Source organism: Giraffa tippelskirchi, chromosome 7, assembly GCF_054371585.1.
Source record: "Giraffa tippelskirchi isolate mGirTip1 chromosome 7, T2T-mGirTip1v1.2.pri, whole genome shotgun sequence".
Taxonomy (NCBI): Eukaryota; Metazoa; Chordata; class Mammalia; order Artiodactyla; family Giraffidae; genus Giraffa; species Giraffa tippelskirchi.
Window position 1 is genome coordinate 19,136,394 of NC_137281.1, and position 25,365 is coordinate 19,161,758.

General features: G+C 41.3%; 1 protein-coding gene across 7 annotated transcripts in view; it reads right to left on the reverse strand.

Annotated features, from left to right (window-relative positions):
- The window catches only part of DPY19L3 (dpy-19 like C-mannosyltransferase 3), a 71,496-nt gene extending 56,455 nt beyond the window's left edge, over positions 1 to 15,041 (reverse strand). For 4 of the 7 annotated variants that reach the window (XR_014059565.1, XM_081510462.1, XM_081510460.1 and 1 more), the window contains exons 1-3: positions 14,871 to 15,041; positions 12,943 to 13,084; positions 9,758 to 9,891 (exon numbers count right to left, since the gene is read on the reverse strand). Coding sequence is in view for 5 of the 7 variants with exons in the window: in XM_081510462.1 (XP_081366588.1) it covers positions 9,758 to 9,891; positions 12,943 to 13,045 (237 nt within the window). In the remaining 2 variants the exon portion in view is untranslated. Of the gene's footprint in view, positions 1 to 9,757; positions 9,892 to 12,942; positions 13,085 to 14,476; positions 14,661 to 14,870 lie in introns of those variants that run through there. The other 3 variants (XM_081510461.1, XM_081510459.1, XM_081510463.1) reach the window with 2 other exon arrangements.
- Positions 15,042 to 25,365: the final 10,324 nt, after the last annotated feature.

Genomic DNA, 25,365 nt, shown 5'->3' on the forward strand with positions numbered 1-25,365 from the left:
CTTAATTTATCAATGTTTTAGTGAATGCTCTGTGGAAACTGCAGATGAGTGTATGTTCTCTCTTTAGATATTATAGATTAGGTCTATCATAGTCAATATTACTAGGTCTTTATATCCTTACATTTTTTAACATTTATTTATTTGGCTGTACTTTATTTGCAGCATGTGGGATCTAGTTCCCTGACCAGGGATCAAACTCAGGCCCTCTAGCATGGACTCCTAGCTACTGGACCACCAGGGAGGTCCCTCTTTACTTATTTTTGTTCACATGCTTTTCTATGAATGGGAAAGAATTAAAACATTAAAAATGTATTTCTATATTCTTCTTGCATCTCCTGTGGTTTTTGCTTTCTAAATATTTTGATTATTTGATACACAGATAGTCCTATTTGTAGTTTCTATGTTTATCACTGAAACACTGTCCTTCTTTGCCTCAGTTCACTTCATTCGCTCAGTCGTGTCCAACTCTTTGTAACTCCATGGACTGCAGCACGCCAGGCTTCGCTGTCCATCACCAACTCGCGGAGCTTATTCAAACTCATGTCCATCGAGTCAGTGATGCCATCCAACTGTCTCATTCTCTGTCATCCCCTTCTCCTGCCTTCAATCTTACCCAGCATTAGGATCTTTTCCAATGGGTCAGTTCTTCCCATCAGGTGGCCAAAGTATTGGAGCTTCAGCTTCAGCATCAGTCCTTCCAATGAATATTTAGGACTGATTTCCTTTAGGATGGACTGGTTGGATCTCCTTGCAGTCCAAGGAACTCTCAAGAGTCTTCTCCAACACCACAGTTCAAAAGCATCCATTCTTTGGTGCTCAGCTTTCTTTATGGTCCAACTCTCACATCCACATATCGCTACTGGAAAAACCATAGCTTTGACTAGACGTACCTTTGTCAGCAAAGTAATGTCTCTGCTTTTTAATATGCTGTCTAGGTTGGTCATAGTTTTTCTTCCAAGGAGCAAGTGTATTTTAATTTCATGGCTGCAGTCACCATCTGCAGTGATTTTGGAGCCCCCCAAAATTAAGTGTCTTACTGTTTCCATTGCTTCCCCATCTATTTGCCATGATGGAACTGGATGCCCTGATCTTCGTGTTTTGAATGTTGAGTTTTAAGCCAGCCTTTTCACTTTCAATTTCATCAAGAGGCTCTTCAGTTCCTCTTCACTTTCTGCCATAAGGGTGGTGTCATCTGCATATGAGGTTATTGATATTTCTCCCAGCAATCTTGATTCCAGCTTGTGCTTCATCCAGCCTGGCATCTCGCATGAGGTAATCTGCATATAAGTTAAATAAGCAGGGTGACAATATGCAGCCTTGATGTAGTCCTTTCCCAATTTGGAACTAGCCCATTGTTCCATGTCCGATTCTAACTGTTGCTTCTTGACCTGCATACAGATTTCTCAGGAGGCAGGTAAGGTGGTCTGGTATTTCCATCTGTTGAAGAATTTTCCAGTTTGTTGTGATCTACAGTCAAAGGCTTTGGTGTAGTCAATAAAGCATATGTTTTTCTGGAACTCTCTGGCTTTTTCCATGATCCAACAGATGTTGGCAATTTGATCTCTGGTTCCTCTGCATTTTCTAAATCCAGCTTACACATTTGGAAGTTCTTGGTTCATGTACTGTTGAGGCCTTGGTTGGAGAATTCTGAGCATTACTTTGCTAGCATGTGAGATGAGTGCAATTGTGTGGTAGTTTGAACATTCTTTAGCATTGCCTTTCTTTGGGATTGGAATGATAATCAACCTTTTTCAGTCCTCTGGCCACTGCTGAGTTTTCCAAATTTGCTGGCATATTGAGTGCAGCACTTTCACAGCATCATCTTTTAGGACTTGAAATAGCTCAGCTGGAATTCCATCACCTCCACTAGCTTTGTTCGTAGTGATGCTTCCTAAGACCCACATGACTTCACACTCCCAAGATGTCTGGCTCAAGGCGATTGATCACACCATCATGATTATCTGGGTCATTAAGATCTTTTTTGTATAGTTCTTCTGTGTATTCTTGCCACCTTTTCTTAATATCTTCTGCTTCTGTTAGGTCCATATCATTTCTGTCCTTTACTGTGTCCATCTTCGCATGAAATGTTCCCTTGGGATCTCTGATTTTCTTGAAGAGTTCTCCAGTTCTTCCCATTCTATTGTTTTCCTCCATTTCTTTGCATTGATCACTGAAGAAGGCTTTCTTAGCACACCTTGCTATTCTTTGGAAATCTGCATTCACATGGGCATATCTTTCCTTCTCCTTTGCCTTTAGCTTCTCTTCTCAGCTATTTGTAAGCCCTCCTCAGACAACCATTTTGCCTTTTTGCATTTCTTTTTCTTGAGGACGATCTTTATCACTGCCTCCCGTACAATATCCATTGTTCTTCAAGCATTCTGTCTATCAGATCTAACTCCTTGAATCTATTTGTCACTTCCACTGTATAATCGTAAGGGACTTGATTTAGGTCATACCACACTGACCTTCTTTGCTTCACTTAATAAAATTTTCTGTCTGGAACTTTCTTTCCCCTTTTTGCATTTATTAAGTCTTTATCCATACTTTTGGTCTAATCCCTCTAAGTAACTTTGTTCTGGGAGGATCTTATGCATATATGATGTGATTCGGATTTTGCTTTATGATCTAGAGTTTTTATTAGATGAGTAAAACCCATTGACATTTATTTAAACAAAAACATTTGGATATATTTGTGTTAATACATTTTGTGTCATGCTTTTTGCTGCTTTTTAGAACAAATCCTTTGCTACATGACCTGTCTGCTTGTTTCTTTGTGTGTGTGTGCCTGCATGTGTGTACATGCGTCTTTAACTTGGAAGGTTTATGTTTTTGTTCTAGGGGTTACCTTTCTTTATAACCTCAGAGGATAACTTCTCTACCTCTATGGATAGTATCTACTGACTTCCTATAAGGAGTAACGACAATCTTATTATGAAATTCATATTTCTCCTCTGCCAATTTGAGTAGATAATATTTTTCTTGGAATGTTCTTTTACATATACTGTGTGTCTGCTTCTGGACATGATTTTTAGTTGAAACTTTTTGAATTCCAGCTATAAAAGATAAATCAGGATACCTCCACCATCTTTTACCTTCTCTTTCCAATTCCTCTTCTAACTTGTGCCATTATGTTATTATTACACTGTGGTGTGTTACTGTTAAATAATAACATTAGTACATGTTATTACATTGTTCATGGGCTTCCCTGGTGGCTCAGCTGGTAAAGAATCCACCTGCAATGCAGGAGACCTGGGTTCAATCCCTTGGTTGGGAAGATTCCCTGGAGAAGGAAACGGCTACCCATTCCAGTATTCTGGTCTGGAGAATTCCATGGATTGTATAGTTCATGGGGTCACAAAGAGTCAGACACAACTGAGCGACTTTCAATTCATTCACATTATTCACATATGTTTTGGTCTGTAACTGTTTAGTCTTAGTCCTAGAGTTAAATAAATTTGAACTTCACTGACAAATTTTCTATCACTATTTTGCCTTTTATCTCTTGACAAGATAAAGTTTTTCCTCTACCAACTTCTCCAAGTGTTGTTAAAAATACATGTTTCTCAGAGTCAAAAAAATCTGTATGGTGCTTTATATATGATGGCATAATTGGGTTAAAATATGTAAATCATTTTCTTAGACATCATTCGTGGTGTTGGAGTACTAGATATTACTATGGAAAACTTGGAAGCCAGGTTGACCTTTGTCTCCTATTATACGTAAGTTGATCTTTTTTGTCCAGATGACCAAAAGTTGTTTACTACTTAAGTACAGCAATTTCATAACTACAACTTGCTAATGGCTATTCTACACCAAATCTTCCTGGGGATCCACTGTGCCTGTTCAATTTGTAGATTCAAGTCTTCTTTTATTTTTGGAAAGTTTTCCTGAATTACCCATTTAAACTTTTTTTCTTTTCCTGTTTCATGGTTTTGATTCCTTTGGGACACGAAGTATGCAGTCTTGCTGCTGTTTTTCTCAGCTGTCACTTCTCTTTAATATTTTAACTTTACTAATTTTGTTTAATCAGTCCTGTCCAACATTTCTCTTTCTGTGCTTTCTGCAGGTTCTGGCCTCCTGTAGTCATGATTTCTATCTATTATGATTATATCTTTAAATATTCTATCTATTGACTAAGTTCTGTCAGCTCAAGTTTCATTTCCTTTTGTCATCTTCCTCCTACTTCTCTTTAAAGATGGTATACACCGTGCTATATTCCTGCTCTGAATTCCCCCTCTACAGTGGCAAACACTGTATTATGCTTGCTTTTCAGTCTGACATGATTGGCTAGAACCTTGTCTCTGCTGTAAAAGTTTTCTGGTGACTATACTTCATGTATTGTTTGTTCTTGTTTTTTTCTCTTCCCTTTTTTCTTGCAGTATCATTGTATAGATCCTGTACTAGATTCTTTTTGAGTATTAAGTCATTTCTGAATGTGGCAAGTTCTTACCCGATCAGCTACACGTCAGAAGTTCGTGCAGGGGAGAGGCCTGGGCCATACCTTATGCCTGCAAGAATTTTTCTGGTGCTACAGAGTGGATTACAGAGTGAGTTTTTTAGTCTTTTCCTCATTTTAGTCAACAGAGATTGGCAGCTTCAGGGCTGTTGAAAATGCAAGTTTTCTCTCTTTATCCTGGTCTTCTTAAACTTCTTGATGTTTACAAAAATGGCGTGTTTCTGTGACGCCTTTCAGCCTATCTTGTTTCTCTTTCATGTCAGAGTGTCTCCAGGAAAGCTTCTGTCATTGCTCCTCACATCTACTCCCATTAGCCATCACGCCCCCCCAACCCAGGATATGCCAGTGACTTTGGAGGACTAAACTTTGGCAGGTTTTTCTAAAATCTACAGCTTTGAGATTCCTCTCTCAGCATCTTTCTACACTCCTAGGAGTTTCACTGGATTTGGCAGCCCTTCCTCATATACTGTGATTTCAGATTACAGGACTCTTTTTAGTTTCATCAAAGAAGGAATTTGACTATTTTTCATTTTTCTCAATTGCACTAAAGTAACTCTAAAAAAAAGTAAGAGAATTGACATCTTTATCCTGCCACTTTAAAGTGAGAAGTAAGCATTTTAGAGGTCTCACCACATAGTCAGAAACAATCTACCCCAAATTGGGGAGCATGGAAACAGTGAAATGACCAAGGGTATAAAAATGTCAAAAAGATTAATTATATAGTTATTGTTATTTACATAATAATTGTGTTTGTGAAAATATACAATTGTATATTGAAAAGCATATGATGATTACAAAAAATACCTATATTGAAGTCATAAATAAGTAAAATACATATACACATACAGGATGAAGAAGAATGGGAGGGAAAATGAAAACTGTCTTCTGTTAAAGGTAATGAATACTGAGTAATGCTTTTCATTGAAAAAGTTTTTGTTGTTATCACAGTATAGTTTGTGCAATAAAAAAAATGTTCAAAAAACAAAAACAAACAAGACCATACAGATATTTACTTTAGTACCTACTAAACACAAATTATTAAAAACGCAATTAACAGCTCCCCACCTGCCAGTGCTAACCATGCCCTAACCTTGAAGGCAAGCTTCGAAGGCTGCACCCTTCCACTCTAGTTCCAACCAGCTTCTTTGCAGCAGCCAGTTGTCCCCAGGCTACACCACTCCCTTACCCCTAGAGGTTGACCCTGCTCCAAAAGAGCACTGTCTACTCAGCACTGATGATGTGTGGGTCACTGTGAGGGGAGCACAGCAAGTAAGAGTATGAGCTTTAAATTCTCTTAGTTTGTTTCGTTTATAATACAGAGCAGCAAAAAAAAAAAAAAAAAAAAGTTTGCATTTAAAGGACAAGTTAGAGTTAAAATGCTTGGGCTTTGGAAACAGCCAGATTAAATAAAATATGTGTAAAATGCACCTAAAACAGGGACAAGCACATAGGAGACATTCAATTAAGGTTATTTGAAAAAAGCTCTTATACTATGAAAATGACTTTTTAATTAAAAAAATATTCTAGGAAAGGATACTACATGCACATTTTCTAGGACCATTTAAACCAACATTTTCTCCTTTTCAGCTCTCCAGTTTCTCTGTTTCAGAGTTTCCCACATATTAAATACTAACATTGCTATGATCATTTAAAAAAATTACTTTGAATGCATAAACTGAATGTGTGATTAGTCTATTTTATTAGCAATATCTGTACTCTCTGAATAATTACAACTAATTCAAGGTGTTCAAAAGATCAAAGTATTTTCATAAAAAAGTAGCCTAGTAATTTTGATAAGTTATAGCTCACAAATAAAAAAGAGGAAAACAGATTTACACGTCTCAAATATTTCCATAGTCCTCCAAGATGAAATTGATGAAAAGGAGTAAATCTAGGCATAAACTCTGAAAATGACTTCTCCTTTGGCTAGGTAAATCACTGATCAATAATGGCTAGAATTGTCATTGGTTTATTCACAGAAAATGTATACATACTTTAAAATTAAAGTTCAATATAAGTAAAATTTAAAATTTAGTTCCTCTGTTGCACTAGACACATTTCCAGTGTTCAATCGCTACACCTGGCTGGCAGCTACTGTACTGGGCAGTGCAGGTTTAGATCATTTCCTTCAGTGCAGAGTTCTGGAGATCACTAGGTTTAGATGGTTCGAAGATGAAAAATAAACCAATGCCTGTAATCTGGTTTTGGAGAAGGCAATGGCACCCCACTCCAGTACTCTTGCCTGGAAAATCCCATGGATGGAGGAGCCTGGTAAGCTGCAGTCCATGGGGTCGCTAAGAGTCGGACATGACTGAGCGACTTCCCTTTCACTTTTCACTTTCATGCATTGGAGAAGGAAATGGCAGCCCACTCCAGTGTTCTTGCCTGGAGAATCCCAGGGACGGGGGAGCCTGGTGGGCTGCCGTCTGTGGGGTCGCACAGAGTCGGACACGACTGAAGCGACTTAGCAATAATCTGGTTTGAAAAATGATTACAACATCTGAGGACTCCTCTTGTGATATAGGGGAGAAAAAGAGAGAGAGGTTGAATAGAGAGAAAAAAAATGCACCAAGACTCTGGCTGAATTTTAAGCTTGAGGGGCTGGGGGTGGTGGTGATGGTGAGAGGGAGAAACCTGTCAGAGGATGGGCCTGTTTCACGGCTTCTCCCAGATGCCATCTGAGGCACAGTCAGAATCTACCGTAGGGTCTCTTTCTTTTCTCACTCTACATACTCCCCAAACAATTTTGCCCACACAGCCACAAGCTGGTAATATGAAAGTGTCTGTTTCCAGCACAGATGGAATTCCTGCCTTCAGGTCCATAAATCCAGCTTCCTTTACTCTAGGTCTTTACTTGGATTGTTTTGAAAGTGACTCACAATGTATCCAAACCCGAACTCGTCATTTCTTGCCTTACTGACTCCTATATAATAAAGAACCTGGTTGCCCTTTGTCCCCTGTTCCTGGGGACAGCCAATGAACCCTTGAACTTCCCTGACACAAGAGTATCTTTGTTCTTCACGGTGGGCTCCTTGGCCCTCATCTGATAGCTTGTGTTAACAAGTGACTCAGGGTGGACCCCTAGACAGTTTTTGCTAAGGAGATGATTCAGGATGGGATTTGGTCGAGCCAGAAAGTCCAGTCATATCACCAGAGGGTTGGGGCATTGAGCCAGCAGATATCAGACCAACATCTCGGGAGTGGAGAGGCGCTGGAGGTTGAGTTCGACCCTGTGGTCAATGATTTAATTAATAATGCATAAGTAATGAAACCTCAGTAAAAACTCTCAACACCAGAGCTCAGGTACGTTTTGCTGGCTGGCAAATACTCTACACATTGCCGCACACGAACGTGACAGTCATGTCCTGACTCTGGGGGATGGGACAATGGAGACTTTGAGTCTGGGGTTCTCCCAAGCCAACCGGACATGCCTCTCCCTTTGGCTGGTTCTGACTTGTTTCCTAGTTCTATAAGAAAATTGTAATGATAAGTATAGAGCTTCCCTGAGTTCTGTGTCATCTGAGTGAATGTATGGCCAGTTGGTCAGAAGTGAGAGTAGCTGGGGGACCCCCAAAGTTGTGACTGGTGTCTGAAGTGAGGGGCTGTTTTGGGGAGGACTGTGCCATCAACCTGTGAAGAGTGGCTTAATTCCAGGTAGTTGGTCAGATGTCACTGTCCCCTCCAGACCTTCTCTTCTCATGGGGTTCATGATCACAGTGAATCAAGATCCACCCATCTATCCTTCTGCTAGTAGGAGAAAGAAGATCATCACTGATGATTCTGCCTCCTCAATCATCCTCCACACAAACGATCAATCATTACATCTTTCTGACTCTATCTCTGTCCATTACTCTCCAATTCCTGCCCAGTCTACAAAGCCCTACATGACCTGGCCTTTTCCTCAGGCTTCTTGATGAGGGGGTATATTAGTAATGCCACTTATCAGCTTTAAATTAAAGAACTAAACTTACATTTTAAAATTATGTGATCTCCTTTCACCTGTTACCTTGCTATACAGCTCCTAGCATTTAATTTTGGCTTTACACCCACAAAGGGGAAATTCCCTGCTTTATTCAAAATACTTGCGTTAAATAAGTTTTAAATTTCTTATCTTCGGGGAATCTATTTACAGGTACTCCATTTTAAAAAGACATAAGTGAGTAAAATTTTTCTTGACAAGAAAAACTACCAAGTGTCATTGAAGGATAAGAATTATTATTCTTTTGTACCATGATTATTTGTAAAAAGATATACACATAGATACTTGCTATACGTATAAAGTAATATGACAGGTTTAAAAAAATAAACATACTAGACATTATTCATAAAAATAAAACTTGTCATTCAAAGTAGTCTCCTTTGGAGACTCATTCCAATAACAGAACTGAAGCTCCAAATAATCTGGAAAACACTGGACACTGTCTTTATATTTTGCATAGATGGTTTTGAATATTCTCACAGACAATAAATCTTTGCTTTTGAAGTCAATTTTACCTTCGTAACCACTAGTCATTAGAAGTCAAGGTGGGAAATAAGGTCAAAGATCATGACATTTCTGGATGAAAAACAAGCTATATTTGGATGAAAAACACTGGCAACGTGTAAGTTTCCTTTTAAGTGATATACTTGCTCTGAATCAAAGCCAAATTGAAGGATGTATAGAAATGTTTAGAGAGAGAAAGACAATAAGAAAACTGGTATTTAAAGAGTCACAGACCCTCCTGAAAATCTGATGACATTTACAGCTTCCCCCCAATTTTTTGCATATACTTTTAGAAAGGTATACCACATCAAGGTCATCTATGGAGCCAGATTAAAACTCCTTGGTTTAGAATAGTTGCTTTGGCTTTCTTTCTTTCTCCCCTCCCCCCATTTTTTTTCTGTACCCAACAGAAAAAAATTATACTGTGACCTGTTTTGTATATACATACATATAGTTAAAATAAAAGTTTCACAAATAATTATCAACCTTACTCTGTGACCATTTTCTCTTGTATCTGATTTCATTAAGAAAAATGTTACTCATGACCTACTACACCAATTTCACAATCTATAGTTTGAAAAATACAAAATACTGGTTTAGAGTAACTGATACATAATTGGAATAAGTTAACGAAAATGGGAAAACTCATTTGACTATAAAACTTTTGATGTTATTTTAAATTAACAAAAGTCATTTTACTCTGCATCCAAGCATAAGAGCCTGAATTCTTTTGGCAAAAGGAAACTGTCTTGGTCATACATCTAAATGGCTGACTAACTGCTGGAGACATTGATGGGTAAATCATACAATGTTCATACCTTAATATTAGAAAACCACAAATCATTCTCATGTAAAGTGGCCAGGTAGACAGATGTAAGAAGCCCAATGCACAGGGCAACAGTTCCACCAATTGTAAATGACAGAATCTTCCATAATCTTCTATTGGTACAACCTTTTAGAAAAAATAAAACAGATGAAAAACCAAATTAGTAAAGGATTTAGCAGTTAATAGTTCTATTTCAGACTGTCAAGCATGCTAAGTTCCAGCTGCCTGTCACTGGAGAAATTTTCCCTGTCCCCAGCAGACAGTTAGGGGCTCCTTTCTGTGATTCCACAGATCTTTCTATACTTTTATTATAGCTTTTCCCACCACTGTATCTAACTGTTCATTTGTCCATTTTGCCAACTAGAATGTGAACTTCATGAGGACAAGCACACTATCTTATTCACCTTAAAACCTAGGACCCATGTTTGACCTAGTTTAGCTACTAAGTTTCTTAAATGGAAGAATAAATGTGTTATAGTTAAAATATAAACAGTCTTTTAGATGATCTACTTAAAATGTGTGGTTTATTCATTAAAAGCTAGCCAAAATTTGATTAAAATTTTAAAATCCGTCACACTAAAGTTAACAGGTGTATAAACTAGGAAACATATTTATAGTACATATAAGAAAGGTTAAGTATTCTTAATATAGTATACTTCCAAGATAATAGAACAATGAATATTCCAGTAGGAAATTGATTAAGGACATGAATAGGCAATGCACAAAAGAAAAAATGGTCAATAAAATTAATAGAAAAAAAAGATTAAAGAAATGGAAATCAAAACAAAGAGCTATAACTTTATAATACTGGCTAATTTGATGGCTTAAAAATGTTTAGTATTCTGTTTTGGTATATATACACACACACACACACACAAAAGACACTTTAAAAACAATGCTGGTGTTAGAATAAATTGATACCTTTCTGCAATGCAACATGGCAATAGGAAGTAAAAGCCACTGACATGAGCACCCTATTTGACCAATAATTCTAAATCTAGGCATATGCCCTAAATAAATAGTTTTAAACAAAACATTTGGCCACAAGGATGTTTATCACAGTTCAGCTTGTACAGGTTAAAGGTTAAAAATCATCTAAATATTAAATAAGAAATTAGTTAAAGAAATTATGCTATAGTTACACAGTGACTACACACTGACAAAATTTTAAAAATACACTGACTACTGTCTGTTCATATATATCATAATAAGAAAAAGATAGAAAGTTATACAATAGCATGTAGGATCTCAATTTTGCAAAACCACATCTGAATGCTTGTAGGTATATATGTACAGAGAACAACATGCAGACTACAAGATAATCAAAGGGCCATAAGTGGTAGTCTCAGGATGAGTGGGTTTCTGGGAGTATCTGTTCCTTCCTTTTTGCTTTTCTTTTCTGACATAAATACTGCTTTGGTAGAATTAACAATTCTCAAAGCTATGTTTTAATTTAATGATAGGGAAACTAAAATGGAGGAAATCTTGTTCAGGCTTCAGAAGCAGGAGAGCAGGTCTCTGCCCTGCCTCTGACCTTCCTGGACACTACCTGGATTCTGTGCCTGCCTGCAAGTTCAGCAAGTCAGGTGGCACTTTAGATAAGAAAGGGAGTGTGTTCTGAAATTTTGGGGGCCCTGGAGGTCTGGCCAGTCCCCCAGGGTCTAAGAAGTCTTGTGACTCACAAAGTGAAACAAGCAGCATTATAAAAATTAAAGAAAAACCAGAGCTGCATTTTTGTGTGCAAATTGATGATGATAACAGTTTGTGGCCTGGGATTATAAATGAAAGTGAAAAGTGAAAGTGAAAGTCGCTCAGTCGTGTCCGACTCTTTGCGACCCCATGGACTGTATAATCCATGGAATTCTCCAGGCCAGAATACTGGAGTGGGTAGCCTTTCCCTTCTCCAGGGGATCTTCCCAACCCAGGGATCGAACCCAGGTCTCCGGCATTGCAGGCGCATTCTTTGCCAACTGAGCTATGAGGGAAGCCCCGGGATTATAAGTGGGAGTTCCCAAAACTGCAATCTCAAGTCTTGCCTGTTGGGTGGACACACCACCCAGGATCCTTCCCCAGTTGAGGGTCCAGATTTGCTATTAAGGAGGGACTGCCCAGCACTGTTTAAGTCTGGATGTTGGTCAGCCCAGTTTGGTGAGATATGTGCTGTTACTTTTCTCTACTGTTTCCATTTATCTTCTTTTAATGATTGTATACTGAAATTAAGTCAAATAATCCTCTATTAAATACTGAAATTGTTTATTGTGTGTGACAAGTATTTTCTTTTGTTAACGAATCCTTCCAGCCTCAAATGAAAGTAAAACTTTTGGCAAAAATTTAAAAGGCCAGACTTGAACTTGTATTTGTGTAAGATTTTCAGAGAGTACTCTGCATTGTCTCAATTTGCTTACAGCTGAGTGGCATGAATGCTCAACACAGATTGTTTACTTTATAAAACTGCTACCCTCAAATTACTTTACTAGCTCTAGCTGCAGTCGACATAAACTCAGTCATATCCAAAATGGCTGATGGACATGGACTTTTTCATGCCTACTTTTAAAAATCCTGACATGCTTAGTCTAAGAAAGCAACTCAGGAAGCAAAAGGTTGGCAATTAATGCCATTTGATGCAATGGCTTAGCAAGAGTCTTCAACATTGTATAAACAATTTACCAAATTCTGACCACATCCATCTCCACCCCCCAAAAAGGCAAAGAAAAAATATTCAGGAATTTGACTGAAAATAAAGAATAAAGAATGTTTTGATTCATCTTTCAATACTTCAATGAACTGAGAAACTCACCCAAGGTGAGGCTGTCTACTGTGAGCAGCATACACAAACCAGAAAAATAAGAACTAGACTAAAATCTGAACAGTGGGAAAAAGTATTACCCTGAAAGTCAAAAGATCAGCTTGGCATAATCATACTGAACAGACACCTGAAAAGCAAAGGATTCTAAGCATAACTGTAAAATGAATATTAACAGATTGCATTCAAATCATCTGTAGAACTCTCAGGGTAGTAGAACAAGTTTCTTCAACTATTAGGTCTCTCCAAATATTTTTCCTGTTGGAGAGTGATTATTTCTATATGCAGACAAAAAAAAACATTCCAAAATGCTGCTTTAATTTAAATCACAAAAAAAAACATTCCAAAATGCTGCTTTAATTTAAATCACATACTAGATGGCAATTTATCTTCCAACTTCACATTTTCTTCTTGTGCGGTGTAATCCTCAGAAACTTCTGTGGTTTGTATTCCTTTTCTTTGCCTGATGGATATCATGGTGTCAAAGACTCACATGCATTGTTCTTCCAACCACTCCTACAAACAACACAGAGGTAAACCACCAGCCATATGTGAGTACCCTCTCTAGCAAATACACCCTAGTGCTCATCTGTGTTTTAGAGACTTTACCTGAGCCATTTTCCCATGCTTACCATGCCCTCCCATTTTCCCATCCAAACTTTAACTAGCATTCAAAGCTACTCTCAAGACACAACACAAATATTTCTTTAACACAACCACATTTATAAAGCGCCTGTTCTATGGCAGGCACTGCCAAGAGTTAGGAATACAGGTGAGCATCACACACAAACCCCTGCCCTTCTTCTAGGAGGTCTTCTTTTCCTGGAATGCACCAACCCCTACTGATCCTTCCCCTTCCTGAGTTATAGCAGTCATCATGCAATTTGTCACATAATTAGGTAGCTTCCTATCATTTTCAGTAGTGCCATACCATGGAAATGGTATTAAGCAGAATCTGTTGATTGTTGATAGCCTGATTTTGAAGAACTGAAATCCTGTTTTCTCTCAGGTATCTGGATTTTGATACCTGTGTTCCTTCAAACAATCCACTCTGGAAGCTTTAGGAATATGCCTGGGCGGTGATGGCAGCGGGGGTGTGCCAATCAGGGCAGCTGCTCCGCCAGGGAGCAACAGTGGGAGTGCCAGCAGGGAGCAGGAGCCTGGTTTGGAAGCAGCAAGTGGGAGGCGGGGGAGTGCTGGCAGTGAGTAAGCTGGCTACCGTCCCCCAGAACATCTTGCGTCACTCCTCCGACGAATGAACAGCCTTAACTAATTACTTATCAACTATGACCGGCCGCCGGACATGATTGTTGGGGCAGTTTATTAATTCCTAAAAGCAAACAAGTTGCTCTATTGAAAAGAACACATCATCCAACATTATGCAATTCATTCATTCATTCCTTGAAACAAGCAAAAAAACCTGAGAGGCAAAACAGACTTCGGTGCAAACACGGAAAATGGAGAATCTGGAGCAACAAGACGGAAAAGGAGTGTCGGCAAAGTCGTACCTCCAGAGACGAGCTTATCCCCAAGTTACCTCATCCTCGAGTCACGCTCAGAAAGAGGCTCTGAGCGGAGTTGTAAAAAAATCCCACAACTGATACACTGTAACACGTTAGGACAGACGGCAACAGATACTTAAGTGTCAACTGTGGGCGATAATCGCCTGAACCCATGAAACAAAACTTTCCCCACCAAACTACAAGCTACGCTATCTTAATGTCTGAAAAGCGAAACGACAGTGGTGCTTTTTTCCTCCATTGCTTAGGAGGACCAGCGCGTACTGGGCATCCGGGGCGCTGCAGGGCACGTTGTTTCAGCTCACCTCCGCACCCCAACCCTACAGCACCGGCGGTCCCCGCCGGCCGCCCAGGGGCCGGAGAAGTTCAGTAACTCGCCCGGACTCACCCAGGAAGTGGCGTGGCCGCCGAGGCCGAAGACCACCCGGGCCCTCCCTCCGCCCGCGTGGCCAAAGCGGGAAGTCGCCCGAGAAGGCGCCCCGCCCTCGGCAAACTTGCTCTCTCCAGAGTTGCTGCCCCCGGCCCCGCACGTCAGGTGGACTGGGGGCGACCCGTCCCAAATCGGGTGCCCCAAGACGCCGCGAGGGGCGGGGCCGCGCCCCCAGACTGCGCGACGGAGCGGGGCGGCCAGTGGGCTTTCGCTCTTTGCGGCTGATCCGGCCGAACACCACTAAGCAAAGGCGCAGCGCCACCCACCCGCCCGCCGGACAGTCCCGGACCGCCGAAGCCTGGCGCCCAAGCGTCCCTTCGCGCCGCCCGCGGCCCGACACGCAGCCACAAACCTGCAGCCTCAGCCGTCCTCGCGCGCGGCTCGGGACCGGGAAGGAAGGCAGCGGGCCGGCCGGGGGCGCCGAGGGTCGCGGATGCGGGGCCTCACCACGGCCTGCAACGCGCCGGGGGTACAGCCTGGACCCCGTAGCCGCGGAGCCTTGTGCAGCACCCTGGAAATGGGGGGCTGGGGGGGGCGTCTGCCGCCCCAGGGAGGGGGCGCGCCGGGGAGGCCGGGCCGCTGCGGCCGCGCCCATAGGTCCCGGGAGCCGTCCGTCAGCGCGGGCCCCCGCCCTCTCCCGGGACGCCCCGCCCCTCCCCGCCCCGTCTCGTGCGGCGCCGGCCGGAAGGAAGCAGCGCACTTCCGGTCTCCAGGCCGTTCCGGTCTCCAGGCTGTCCCAGCCTGCGGGCTGCAGCTACCTCCGCGCATCGGGGACCCCGGGACCAGCACTGGACTCGTGCTGCAGGCCGCAGGGCCAGAGGCCACCTTCGCCCACGCAGACGCCCGCCACCCCCGGACCAGAGCGAGCGGTGGGGCTTGGGGGAAGAGAGCCGAGCTGCGAGGAAGGGAGGCCTCAGGTCGGACCGCGGAGCCGTGGCACCTCTTCGTCCCCCAGGGGGAAGGTGGGCGGGCAGCAGAAAACTGTTCTTTCCGCCGGCGCCCTCCTGTCACCTGTGCTGGTCGATCCGGAGGGGCCGGTAAGGACCCGACGGACGGAAGCACTCCGACCACTCGGACTTCTCCCAGCTTCCTGGGTGGCAGGGCCTGGCGCGCCCCTTCCCGGATCTTGGCAAACTCCCCAGGCCCCAGCTGTCGCTGATCTGTGCTTGGAAGTCTCACCGGCTGCCAGTGAGAGTACCTACAGAGATAATTTCGTATCTCCATAGATGCCCTTTTTTGGGGGCGGCGGGCAGCATCTTCTTCCCAATGTTGTCTTCTAGAAAACAGTATGTTCCTCTGTCTTCTTACTCTCCTGTGTTACTCGTCTCCAAACTGGTGTCAGCCTTTTGGAGGGCTTTTACTGTTCTGTCTACGTAAATATCTTTCTTAATCACACTGCGATGAACAGTAGGTAAAGCCTTTTGTCAGCAGATTCTCAGAGCACATGTTAATTAATTTTTGTTAAAGAATGGTCCTCTAGGTCCTCCACCTGTGAAGAGGCTGCCCATCTGTTTAATTCCAGGAATTGCTTCAGCCAGGTGCCTCTCCTAGTTACCCCTGTTTGATATTTTTCTCCTGTGTGTCTGCTGCTATTAATAACAAACACACATTCTGTCAGTATGGATTGAGGTAACTGCTGGGTTGTTTTAATAAAACTAAATGTCAGCTGTTTTTTCAGATGGTATTTGTCATGTTTCAACATGATTGTTGGTGTCTTTACTTCATGGTGTGGACCTGAGAACAGGGACTGTGTGTTTATAATCCGCCTTTTTCACCATAAGATGCAGTAGTAAAATACATTTTTGTGCTTAATAAATACATATGTGAGTTGATTCCTCATTAAATAGGATTCCCCCCTTCTTTCTTATATAGGGTCTTTTCTTATTAATAAGTTTTCATGAGGCTGTTGTGAAACATGTATCTTTTGAGTAAAGGAAATACTGTTTGTTAGCAGCTGCTTGTTTTAATATGAAATTGTGTTACTAAACAAGATAAAGCTTTGAGAGAAATAGACACCCACTGCTGAGAGTAAGTCTTGGTAATAAATAAGTAAGAATGAATTCTTCATTCTGATACAGCAGCTGTGGCTGTGAGGGTGATGGGTAATGAGTGGTCGACCTTACCCCCCGGGGAGCTCTGATCATGGACTCTGACCGCAGAGGTGGGCACTTCTTGTTTGTATTATGTTTTGAAACACAGTGGACTCTGGCTTTTCCTCTGTTGGGGTCAGCAACAGTTAAATTGTGCTGAAACAGATCAGCTCAAAAAGTATGGTCTGGAAAGCTGCATCATCATGGGGAGCTTGTTGGAAATTATCAGATTCTCTCCACGCCTATTGAATCATAATCTGTAGGGGTCAGGGACTGAGAATCTGTAGAATTCTCCATGTGAGTCTGTGTTCAGCAAAGTTTGAGACCCATAGCAGGACCTTGTTATTCACAATGTGATCTGTGGACCAGCAGTGTTGGCATTACCTAGGACCTTAGAAATGCTGGATCTCCAGCTCTCGCCAAGACCTACTGAATCAGAACCTGCATTTTAATATAATCCTCAAGTTATTTGTATGTATGTCACACTGAGAAGCACTGCACCAGAAGTCATTAATTCTGTTCACATCTTTCCCATAAAAGCATCTTGCCTTGGGCCAATGGGGAGAGAGCTCTACTCCACCGGTTTTCTTCTCTTGCACGATGTTTGTGCAGTTTTAGGTTATTTGGCTTAGTAGTGTGAACACTCTGGATCACTCCTGTTTTCTGTGGCAATAGACTCTCTCGGTATCTTTGTGTTGTTTAGTCTGTTAAGTCATGTCCGACGTTTTGCAACCCCATGGACTGCAGCAAGCCAGGGTTCCCTGTCCTTCAGGGTCTCCCAGAGTTCATTCAAACTCATGTCCATAGAGTCGGTGATACCGTCCAACTGTCTCATCCTCTGTCGCCCCCTTCTTCTGCCCTCAATCTTTTCCACCATCAGGGTCTTTTCCAGTGAGTTGGATCTTCATATCAGATGGCCAAAGTATTGGAGCTTCAGCATCAGTCCTTCCAATGAATCCTCAGGGTTGATTCCTGGCATTCCTTGATTTCTGGCATTCCTTCTCTATACATTTCTGGCATTCCTTTTCAGTCTTTAGTAAGCTCCTTTTCCTCTCTGGCTCATGTCTCCACAGTTTCCAGTGATATTGTGATGACTCAAATTTTTATGTCGAGGCATAGCTCCTCACCTCCAGGTCCCATATGTTCAGTGCCTGTTGGAAATTCCCATGTGTACAAAGCACCTCAAACTCACCTTGTTAAACATTAAACTTTTTCTAATCCCCAAAACTACTTTTCCTCCCGCATGCCCCCGTGTGCCTCATAGCCAATAACATAGGAACCAAACTTTATTCCTCCCTGTTGTGTAACCCATATACCTAGTCAAATATTGAGTCCCATTGGGTTTATTCCTAAACATCTAAGAACTTGCCCAACTTTTCTCCCTCTCTATAGCCAGTACTGTAATCCAAGGTACCATCTTTCTGTCTGCATCATTTCAATAGCCTGCTGACAGATCGCCTGGCCTCTGGTTCCTGGTCCCCGGCTTTGTCCACTCTATCCACCCTCCATATAATAACCAAACTGATCTTATTAAGATGTAAATCTTTTGGTGGCCTACTGGCTTTCTATAAAAATCAAGCTCCGTAACAAGTTTCTTAAGTACTGCCATGAATCAGGCTCCATTTACCTCTCCAGCCTCATCTCTACTTCCTGTTCATAAACTTCCAAGTTTTTATAAGTGGTCTCCTTGCCTGACTTAACTACTATTCAGCCTTTAAATTTCAGCTTAAATGATCCTTGCTGCTTGGTATTTATATACTCCCCTCTCACTGAATACAGCTGTTCTGTATGATGCATAGGAAATGGTGGAAGTAATACTGTGGGACTTCTGAGGCTAGTTCATAAAAGACATCCCAGTTTTAGCTTAGCCTCTCCAGGACTATTCAAGGTTAGGGCCACCAGCCCCCACATTGTGAGGACATTCAAACAGCCTGTAGTGAAGGCCACATGGGCAGCACCTGGCCTCTGACCAACAACCAGCCTGCCATGTGAGTGAGCCACCTCAGAGCAAGACCTGCCAGGTCCAGGTCCTCCATGCCACTCCCAAATATCTGATGATGAGAATAGTGAATGTTTATTTTTGATACAGCTGAAGGGATTTAGGGGTAGTTTTGTTACACCATGATGGCTAATCAATACAGTAGTCATCCCCCATATGGATATATTATCCATTATATCATATGGATATGATATATTTACCATTATTTAATATTTTCCTGTAATTTGACATTTACATGGTTTCTAGCTCTATCCTATTACAAGTAATGTTGTAGAGAATCTCCTTATATTTATATAATGTTTTAGGATCTATTTCTAGAATTATAATTGCTAGAACTCATATTTTAAATTAGGATAAACATTGGCAAACTACATTCCAAAAAGGTTAAAACTTCTGTGACTTTACACTTGCACCATGGTGTTTATTTCTCCATGTCCTTCTCAACAATGGCTGTTTTTCATCTTTGCCAATCTTAGGTGACAAATGATATATCATTTTAGATGTATTGGTGAGGTGGAGATAGTTGTCTCAGGAGATTATTGACTTTGTATTGCTTTTTTCTGTGATTTATCTTTTCATGTTCTTCAACCAATCATTGATTTAATCTTTATATCCTAGGATTATTAGTAGATTATGGATATTCATTTTTTGTCATTAGCATGCAGATATTCTCTCAGTGTTGTGTACTTCATACTGTGTGTTTACTTTGCACTGATTTTCCATTTTATGTTGTCAAATCTATCCTCTTCCCTTTACAGCTTCTGGGTTTTTTGACCACGCTTAGGAAAACTTTCACCATCCCAAGATTGTAAAATTTTAAAAATACTTTTTACTAGTTTTAAAATTATTGCATCCTTTTAATATGAGGAGTGATAAGAGATCTGATAGTTTTTTAAATTGGAGAATCACTTGTTTCACCTTCATTCTTACTCATTTGAATTATCTGTATCACATACTAATTCTTGTATGTATATGGCCTATTTGTAAACTCGTGTTTAAATGATTCTAAAAAAAGAACTAGTGTGCAACAGTTCTACATACTTTATTATTATTATTTTACAACAGGTCCTTGCAAGGAGATCAATCAGTCAGTCCTAAAGGAAGTCAGTCCTGAATATTCATTGGAAGGACTGATGCTAAAGCTGAAACTCCAGTCCTTTGGCCACCTGATGCAAAGAACTGACTCATTGGAAAAGACCTTGATGCTGGGAAAGATTGAAGGCAGGAGGAGAAGGGGATGACAGAGGATGAAATGGTTGGATGGCATCACCAACTTGATGGACCTGAGTTTGAGCAAGCCCAGGAGTTGGTGATGGACAGGGAAGCCTGGAGTGCTGCAGTCCATAGGGTTGCAAAGAGTCAAACATGACTGAGTGACTGAACTGAACTTGCTGATTATCTGTTTTAAATATAGTAGTGTGTACATGTCAATCCCAAACTCCTTATCTATCCTCCCCTCCACATTTCATCCGTGGTAACCATAAATTCATTTTCTAAGTCTGTGGGTCTGTTTCTGTTTTGTAAATAAGATCATTTGTAACATTTTCAAAAAAATACTGTATATAAGTGATATATGATATTTCTCTGTCTCTGTCTGATTTACTTCACCTAGTATGATCATCTCCAGGTCCATCCATGTTGTGAAAAATGGCATCGGTTCCTTCTTTTTACTGGCCAAGTAATATTCCATTGCATGTATGTACCACATCTTTATCCATTCATCTGTCAGTGGACATTTAGGTTGCCTCCGTGTCTTGGCTGTTGTAGACAGTGCTGCAGTGAACATTGGGGTGCATGTATCCTTTTGAATCATGTTTTCTTCCAGATATATGCCCAGGAGTGGGATTGCTGGATCATATGGCAGCTCTATTGGCAGGTTCAGTCAAACAGTTCAGTTGCTCAGTCATGTCTGACTCTTTGCGACCCCATGGACTGCAGCACACCAGGCTTCCCTGTCCATCACCAACTCCCAGAGCCTACTCAAAACTCAAGTCCATCACGTCAGTGATGCCATCCAACCATCTCATCCTGTGTCATCCCCTGCTCCTCCTGCCTTCAATCTTTCCCAGCATCAGGGTCTTTTCCAATGAGTTGGTTCTATGCATCAGGTGGCCAAAGTATTGGAGCTTCAGCATCAGTCTTTCCAATGAACACTCAGGACTGATTTCCTTTAGGATGGACTGGTTGGATCTCCTTGCAGTCCACGGGACTCTCAAGAGTCTTCTCCAACACCACAGTTCAAAAGCATCAGTTCTTTGGCACTCAGCTTTCTTTATAGGCCAACTCTCACATCCATACGTGACTACTGGAAAAACCATAGCTTTGACTAGACAGCCCTTTGTTGGTAAAATAATGTCTCTGCTTTTTAATGTGCTGTCTATGCTGACATAGGATTAATTTCCAAAATATACAAGTAGCTCATACAACTCAATGCCAGAAAAACAAACAACCCAATCAAAAAGTGGGAAAAAGACTTCGACATTTCTCCAAAGAAAACATACAGATGGCTAACACGTGAAAAGATGCTCAACATCACTCATTATTAGAGAAATGCAAGTCAAAACTACGAGATGCCACCTCACACCAATCAGAATGGCCATCATCAAAAAGTCTGCAAACAATAAATGCTGGAGAGGGTGTGGAGAAAATGGAATGCTCTTGCACTGTTGGTGGGAATATAAATTGATACAGCCACAATGGAATACAGTATGGAGATTCCTTAAAAAGCTAGGAATAAAACCACCATATGACCCAGCAACCCCTCTCCTAGGCATATACTCTGTGGAAACCAAAATTGAAAAAGACACAGGTATCCCATTGTTCATTGCAGCACTATTTACAATAGCTAGAACATGGAAGCAACCTACGTGTCCACTGACAGATGAATGGATAAAGAAGTTGTGGTACATATACACAATGGAATGTTCAGTTCATTTGCTCAGTCGTGTCTGACTCTGCGACCGCATGAATCTCAGCACACCAGGCCTCCCTGTCCATCACCAACTCCCGGAGTTTACCCAAACTCATGTCCATCGAGTCGGTGATGCCATCCAGCCATCTCATCCTCTATCATCCCCTTCTGCCCCCAATCCTTCCCAGCATCAGGGTCTTTTCAAATGAGTCAACTCTTCGCATGAAGTGGCCAAAGTACTGGAGTTTCAGCTTCAGCATCAGTCTTTCCAATGAACACCCAGGGCTGATCTCCTTTAGGATGGAGTGGTTGGATCTCCTTGCAGTCCAAGGGACTCTCAAGAGTCTTTTCCAACACCACAGTTCAAAAGCATCAATTCTTCGGCGCTCAGCTTTCTTTATAGTCCAACTCGCACATCCATACATGACTACTGGAAAAACCATAGCCTTGACTAGACGGACCTTTGTTGGCAAAGTTATGTCTCTGCTTTTTAATATGCTATCTAGGTTGATCATAACTTCCCTTCCAAGGAGTAAGCATCTTTTAATTTCATGGCTGCAATCACCATCTGCAGTGATTTTGGAGCCCAGAAAAATAAAGTCTGACGCTGTTTCCACTGTTTCCCCATCTATTTCCCATGAAGTGATGGGACCAGATACCATGATCTTAGTTTTCTGAATATTACTCAGCCATAAAAAGGAATGCATTTGAGTCAGTTCTGATGAGGTGGATGAACCTAGAACCTATTACACAGAGTGAAGTGAGTCAGAAAGAGAAAGATAAATATCATATTCTAACGCATATATACAGAATCTAGAATAATGGTAATGAAGAATTTATTTACAGGGCAGCAGTGGAGAAACAGACATAGAGAATAGACTTATGGACATGGAGAGAGGGGAGGAGTGGGTGAGATGTATGGAAAGAGTAACATGGAAAGTTAAATTTCCCATTGCCAATGGGAGTTTTCTGTATGGCTCAGGAAACTCAAACAGGGGCTCTGTATCAACCTAGAGGGGTTGGATGGGGTGGGAGATAGGAGAGAGGTTCAAAAGGGAGGGGATATATGTATATCTATGGTTGATTCATGTTGAGGTTTGACAGAAAACAAAATTCTGTAAAGCAATTATCCCTCAATAAAAACACACACAAAAAATAATAAAAGAGCAGTGGTCTCCAGACTTTGATCTCACAACTTAAATAAATTCTGTCTTGTCTGTGTGTGTATATACATACACATTGTTTATATATAATGTATAGATATAATACAGATAAATATATGTGTGTATGTATATATTGTTTATTCACTAAGTCATGTCTGACTCTTGTAACCCCATGGACTGTAGCCCACTAGGCTCCTCTGTCCATGGGATTTCCCAGGCAAGAATACTGGAGTGGGTTGCCCCTTCCTTCTCCAGAGGATCATCCCAATGCAGGGATCAAACCTGTGTCTCCTTCACTGGCAGGTGAATTCTTTACCACTGAGCCACCAGGGAAGCCTATGTATGTATGTGTACATGTGTATGTATATATATACACAGACACTACATATTCATATGGAAATGCTAGTATGTTCTTCCTGCATCCCATGTGTTTTATATACTGCTCGTGTATGACCCATGTCATAGACCTCAGAGATCAGGTATGTCTACAGCATTCTTTCAAGCCTGATTTGGCACACTTGGTCTTAAGCACCCCTTGCTGAGTCCTAAGGAGGATCAGCTTCCTCAGTGCTCAGAGAATATTCCAGAGTTGCACAGGAATCAACGTTACACCAGAGTCCTCCTCCCTCAGTACTCCCTCTCCTTCTCACCCTCCATCCCCATTTAAAATATTTGGTTCCTTGTTAAGAGTAGGCATTATGTAATATCATTTGTAACTTTTTCTCTCTTCCTTTGATCAACTGGATTTGTAATGGTTTAAACAGTGAAATTTATAGGCAGATTAGGATAGGTGCATAGTTATCCAAGGACTCTTATTTACACATTGTCAGTGTTGTTTTATTTTCTTCAATACCTGCTACTCTTCTTACCTCCACTGTTGGTTTCCACCTACACCTTTCTTTTCTGTTTCTGTGGTTAGATTAACTATTGTACTTCTGTATTTTTGAATGAGGAAACAAAATGCTAGAGCTTTATCACTCAAGCTCTGGGCCAAATGTAAAGATTCCTAGATGTTGCCTTTTCAAATCCACAAATCAGTGGCCTTGGCTGGTCTTTCCAATTTGTTCTCCTAGACTGCTCTAGTATCATTCCCTGCAAAGCAGCGTATACACAACAGTGTCTGGAGACCCTAGAAGCAGATATTTCTGGCTTCGGTATTTTTTTTTTTTAATAGGAAGAAGTTGGACTTTTAGCCATAAATGTATGTGTTTCTAAAACCCTCAAATTCAGATATTTTCTCATTTCTTTTTTGTATATATTTTATTTGTTCCAGGTTTCTGATGGGTTCAGAATATGTCCAAGTATTTATTTATTTTTTGACTGTGCTGTGGCTTATTTGCCCGATGCAAACTCTTAGTTGCAGCATGTGGGAGTTAATTCCCTGACTAGGGATCAGACCCAGGCCCCCTGCATGGGGAATATGGAGTGTCAGCCACTGGACCACCAAGTCCCCCTAAAATATTTTTTAACCAACTCACACAATGGAATTGCTGATTGGTTGCTGGAAGGGATCTTGCTTTAGGGATACATGCCTTAGTCACCTGGAGCCCAGAACAAAGATCTGGCCAAATATTTGCCCAAAGGCATTATACCAGGGAAATTTGACCACATACTTGTTTAACATGCCACTTTTAAGAGAATCAGCATTAGAAATACCACTGATGAGAGCAGTAGTAGGGTATCAACCTGCCAGTAGAAAGCAGGACAGCAGGGTTACTTACAATACAGTGACTGTAATAATGGAGTTCAGATTCCAGAGAAAACAAATGTGGTATTGTGGTTGCTGTTGCTGTTTGGTTCCTAAGTCCTGTGTGATTCTCTTTTGACCCCATGGACTGTGGTCTGCCAGGCTCCTCTGTCCATGGGATTTCCCAAGCAAGAATACTGGAGTGGGTTGCATTTCCTTCTATCATTTCTTAAATTATGGCTAATCTAGCACTGGGTTGAATTTTCACTAACAAGTATCCAATCCTGGTCCCCAAACCTTCCTGAGTCCACCCGTGGATGTTAATAAACTTGCTTGAAGGGCTTATGCTTAAGAATTCAGAGGACTGATTGCATCTCATCAGGCCTGAAAGCTGCTAGGACTCAAATGACCTCAATAGCTGTGTGGGGACTGGAGTGGGTGGGCTTTGTCTGTTGTGCTCCCCACGTGATGGAGGAAAGAACACAGCTAACTCTGAGAGGTTTTTAATCACCATCTCTTGATGGCTTAAGATTTTTTCAGTCAAGATACCGGGAAACAAAGCTTGTTTCTTTTTACCACTGTCACCAACCAGCTCATTTGTATAAGCATGACTTCTCCATGGTGACATTATTCCCTCCACTCCCAATAGGGAGAAAATTGGTTCTTAGGAGTTGAAAAAAGAATTTGTTTTATGTATTGGGTTGGTCAAAAAGGTCGTTTGAATTTTTGCATAATATGTTACAGAAAAATCCAAACGAATTTTTTTTGTCAACCCAGTATAAAATGCAGATATACAGTATATCTAAGGCATTCAAATTTCATGGAGGAGGGGTGATCAGGAAAAAAAAGTCTTAGGAAAGTTTCCTTAGGAAGGTGATAATGAGAAAAACGTTGAAATGCTGATACAGATTAAGCTTTGGGGATTGGAACCCTGACTAAATCCTAGCAGTAAACTTTTCTATTTAGTGAATTTTCACTATGCATGAGTGTGTGGCAG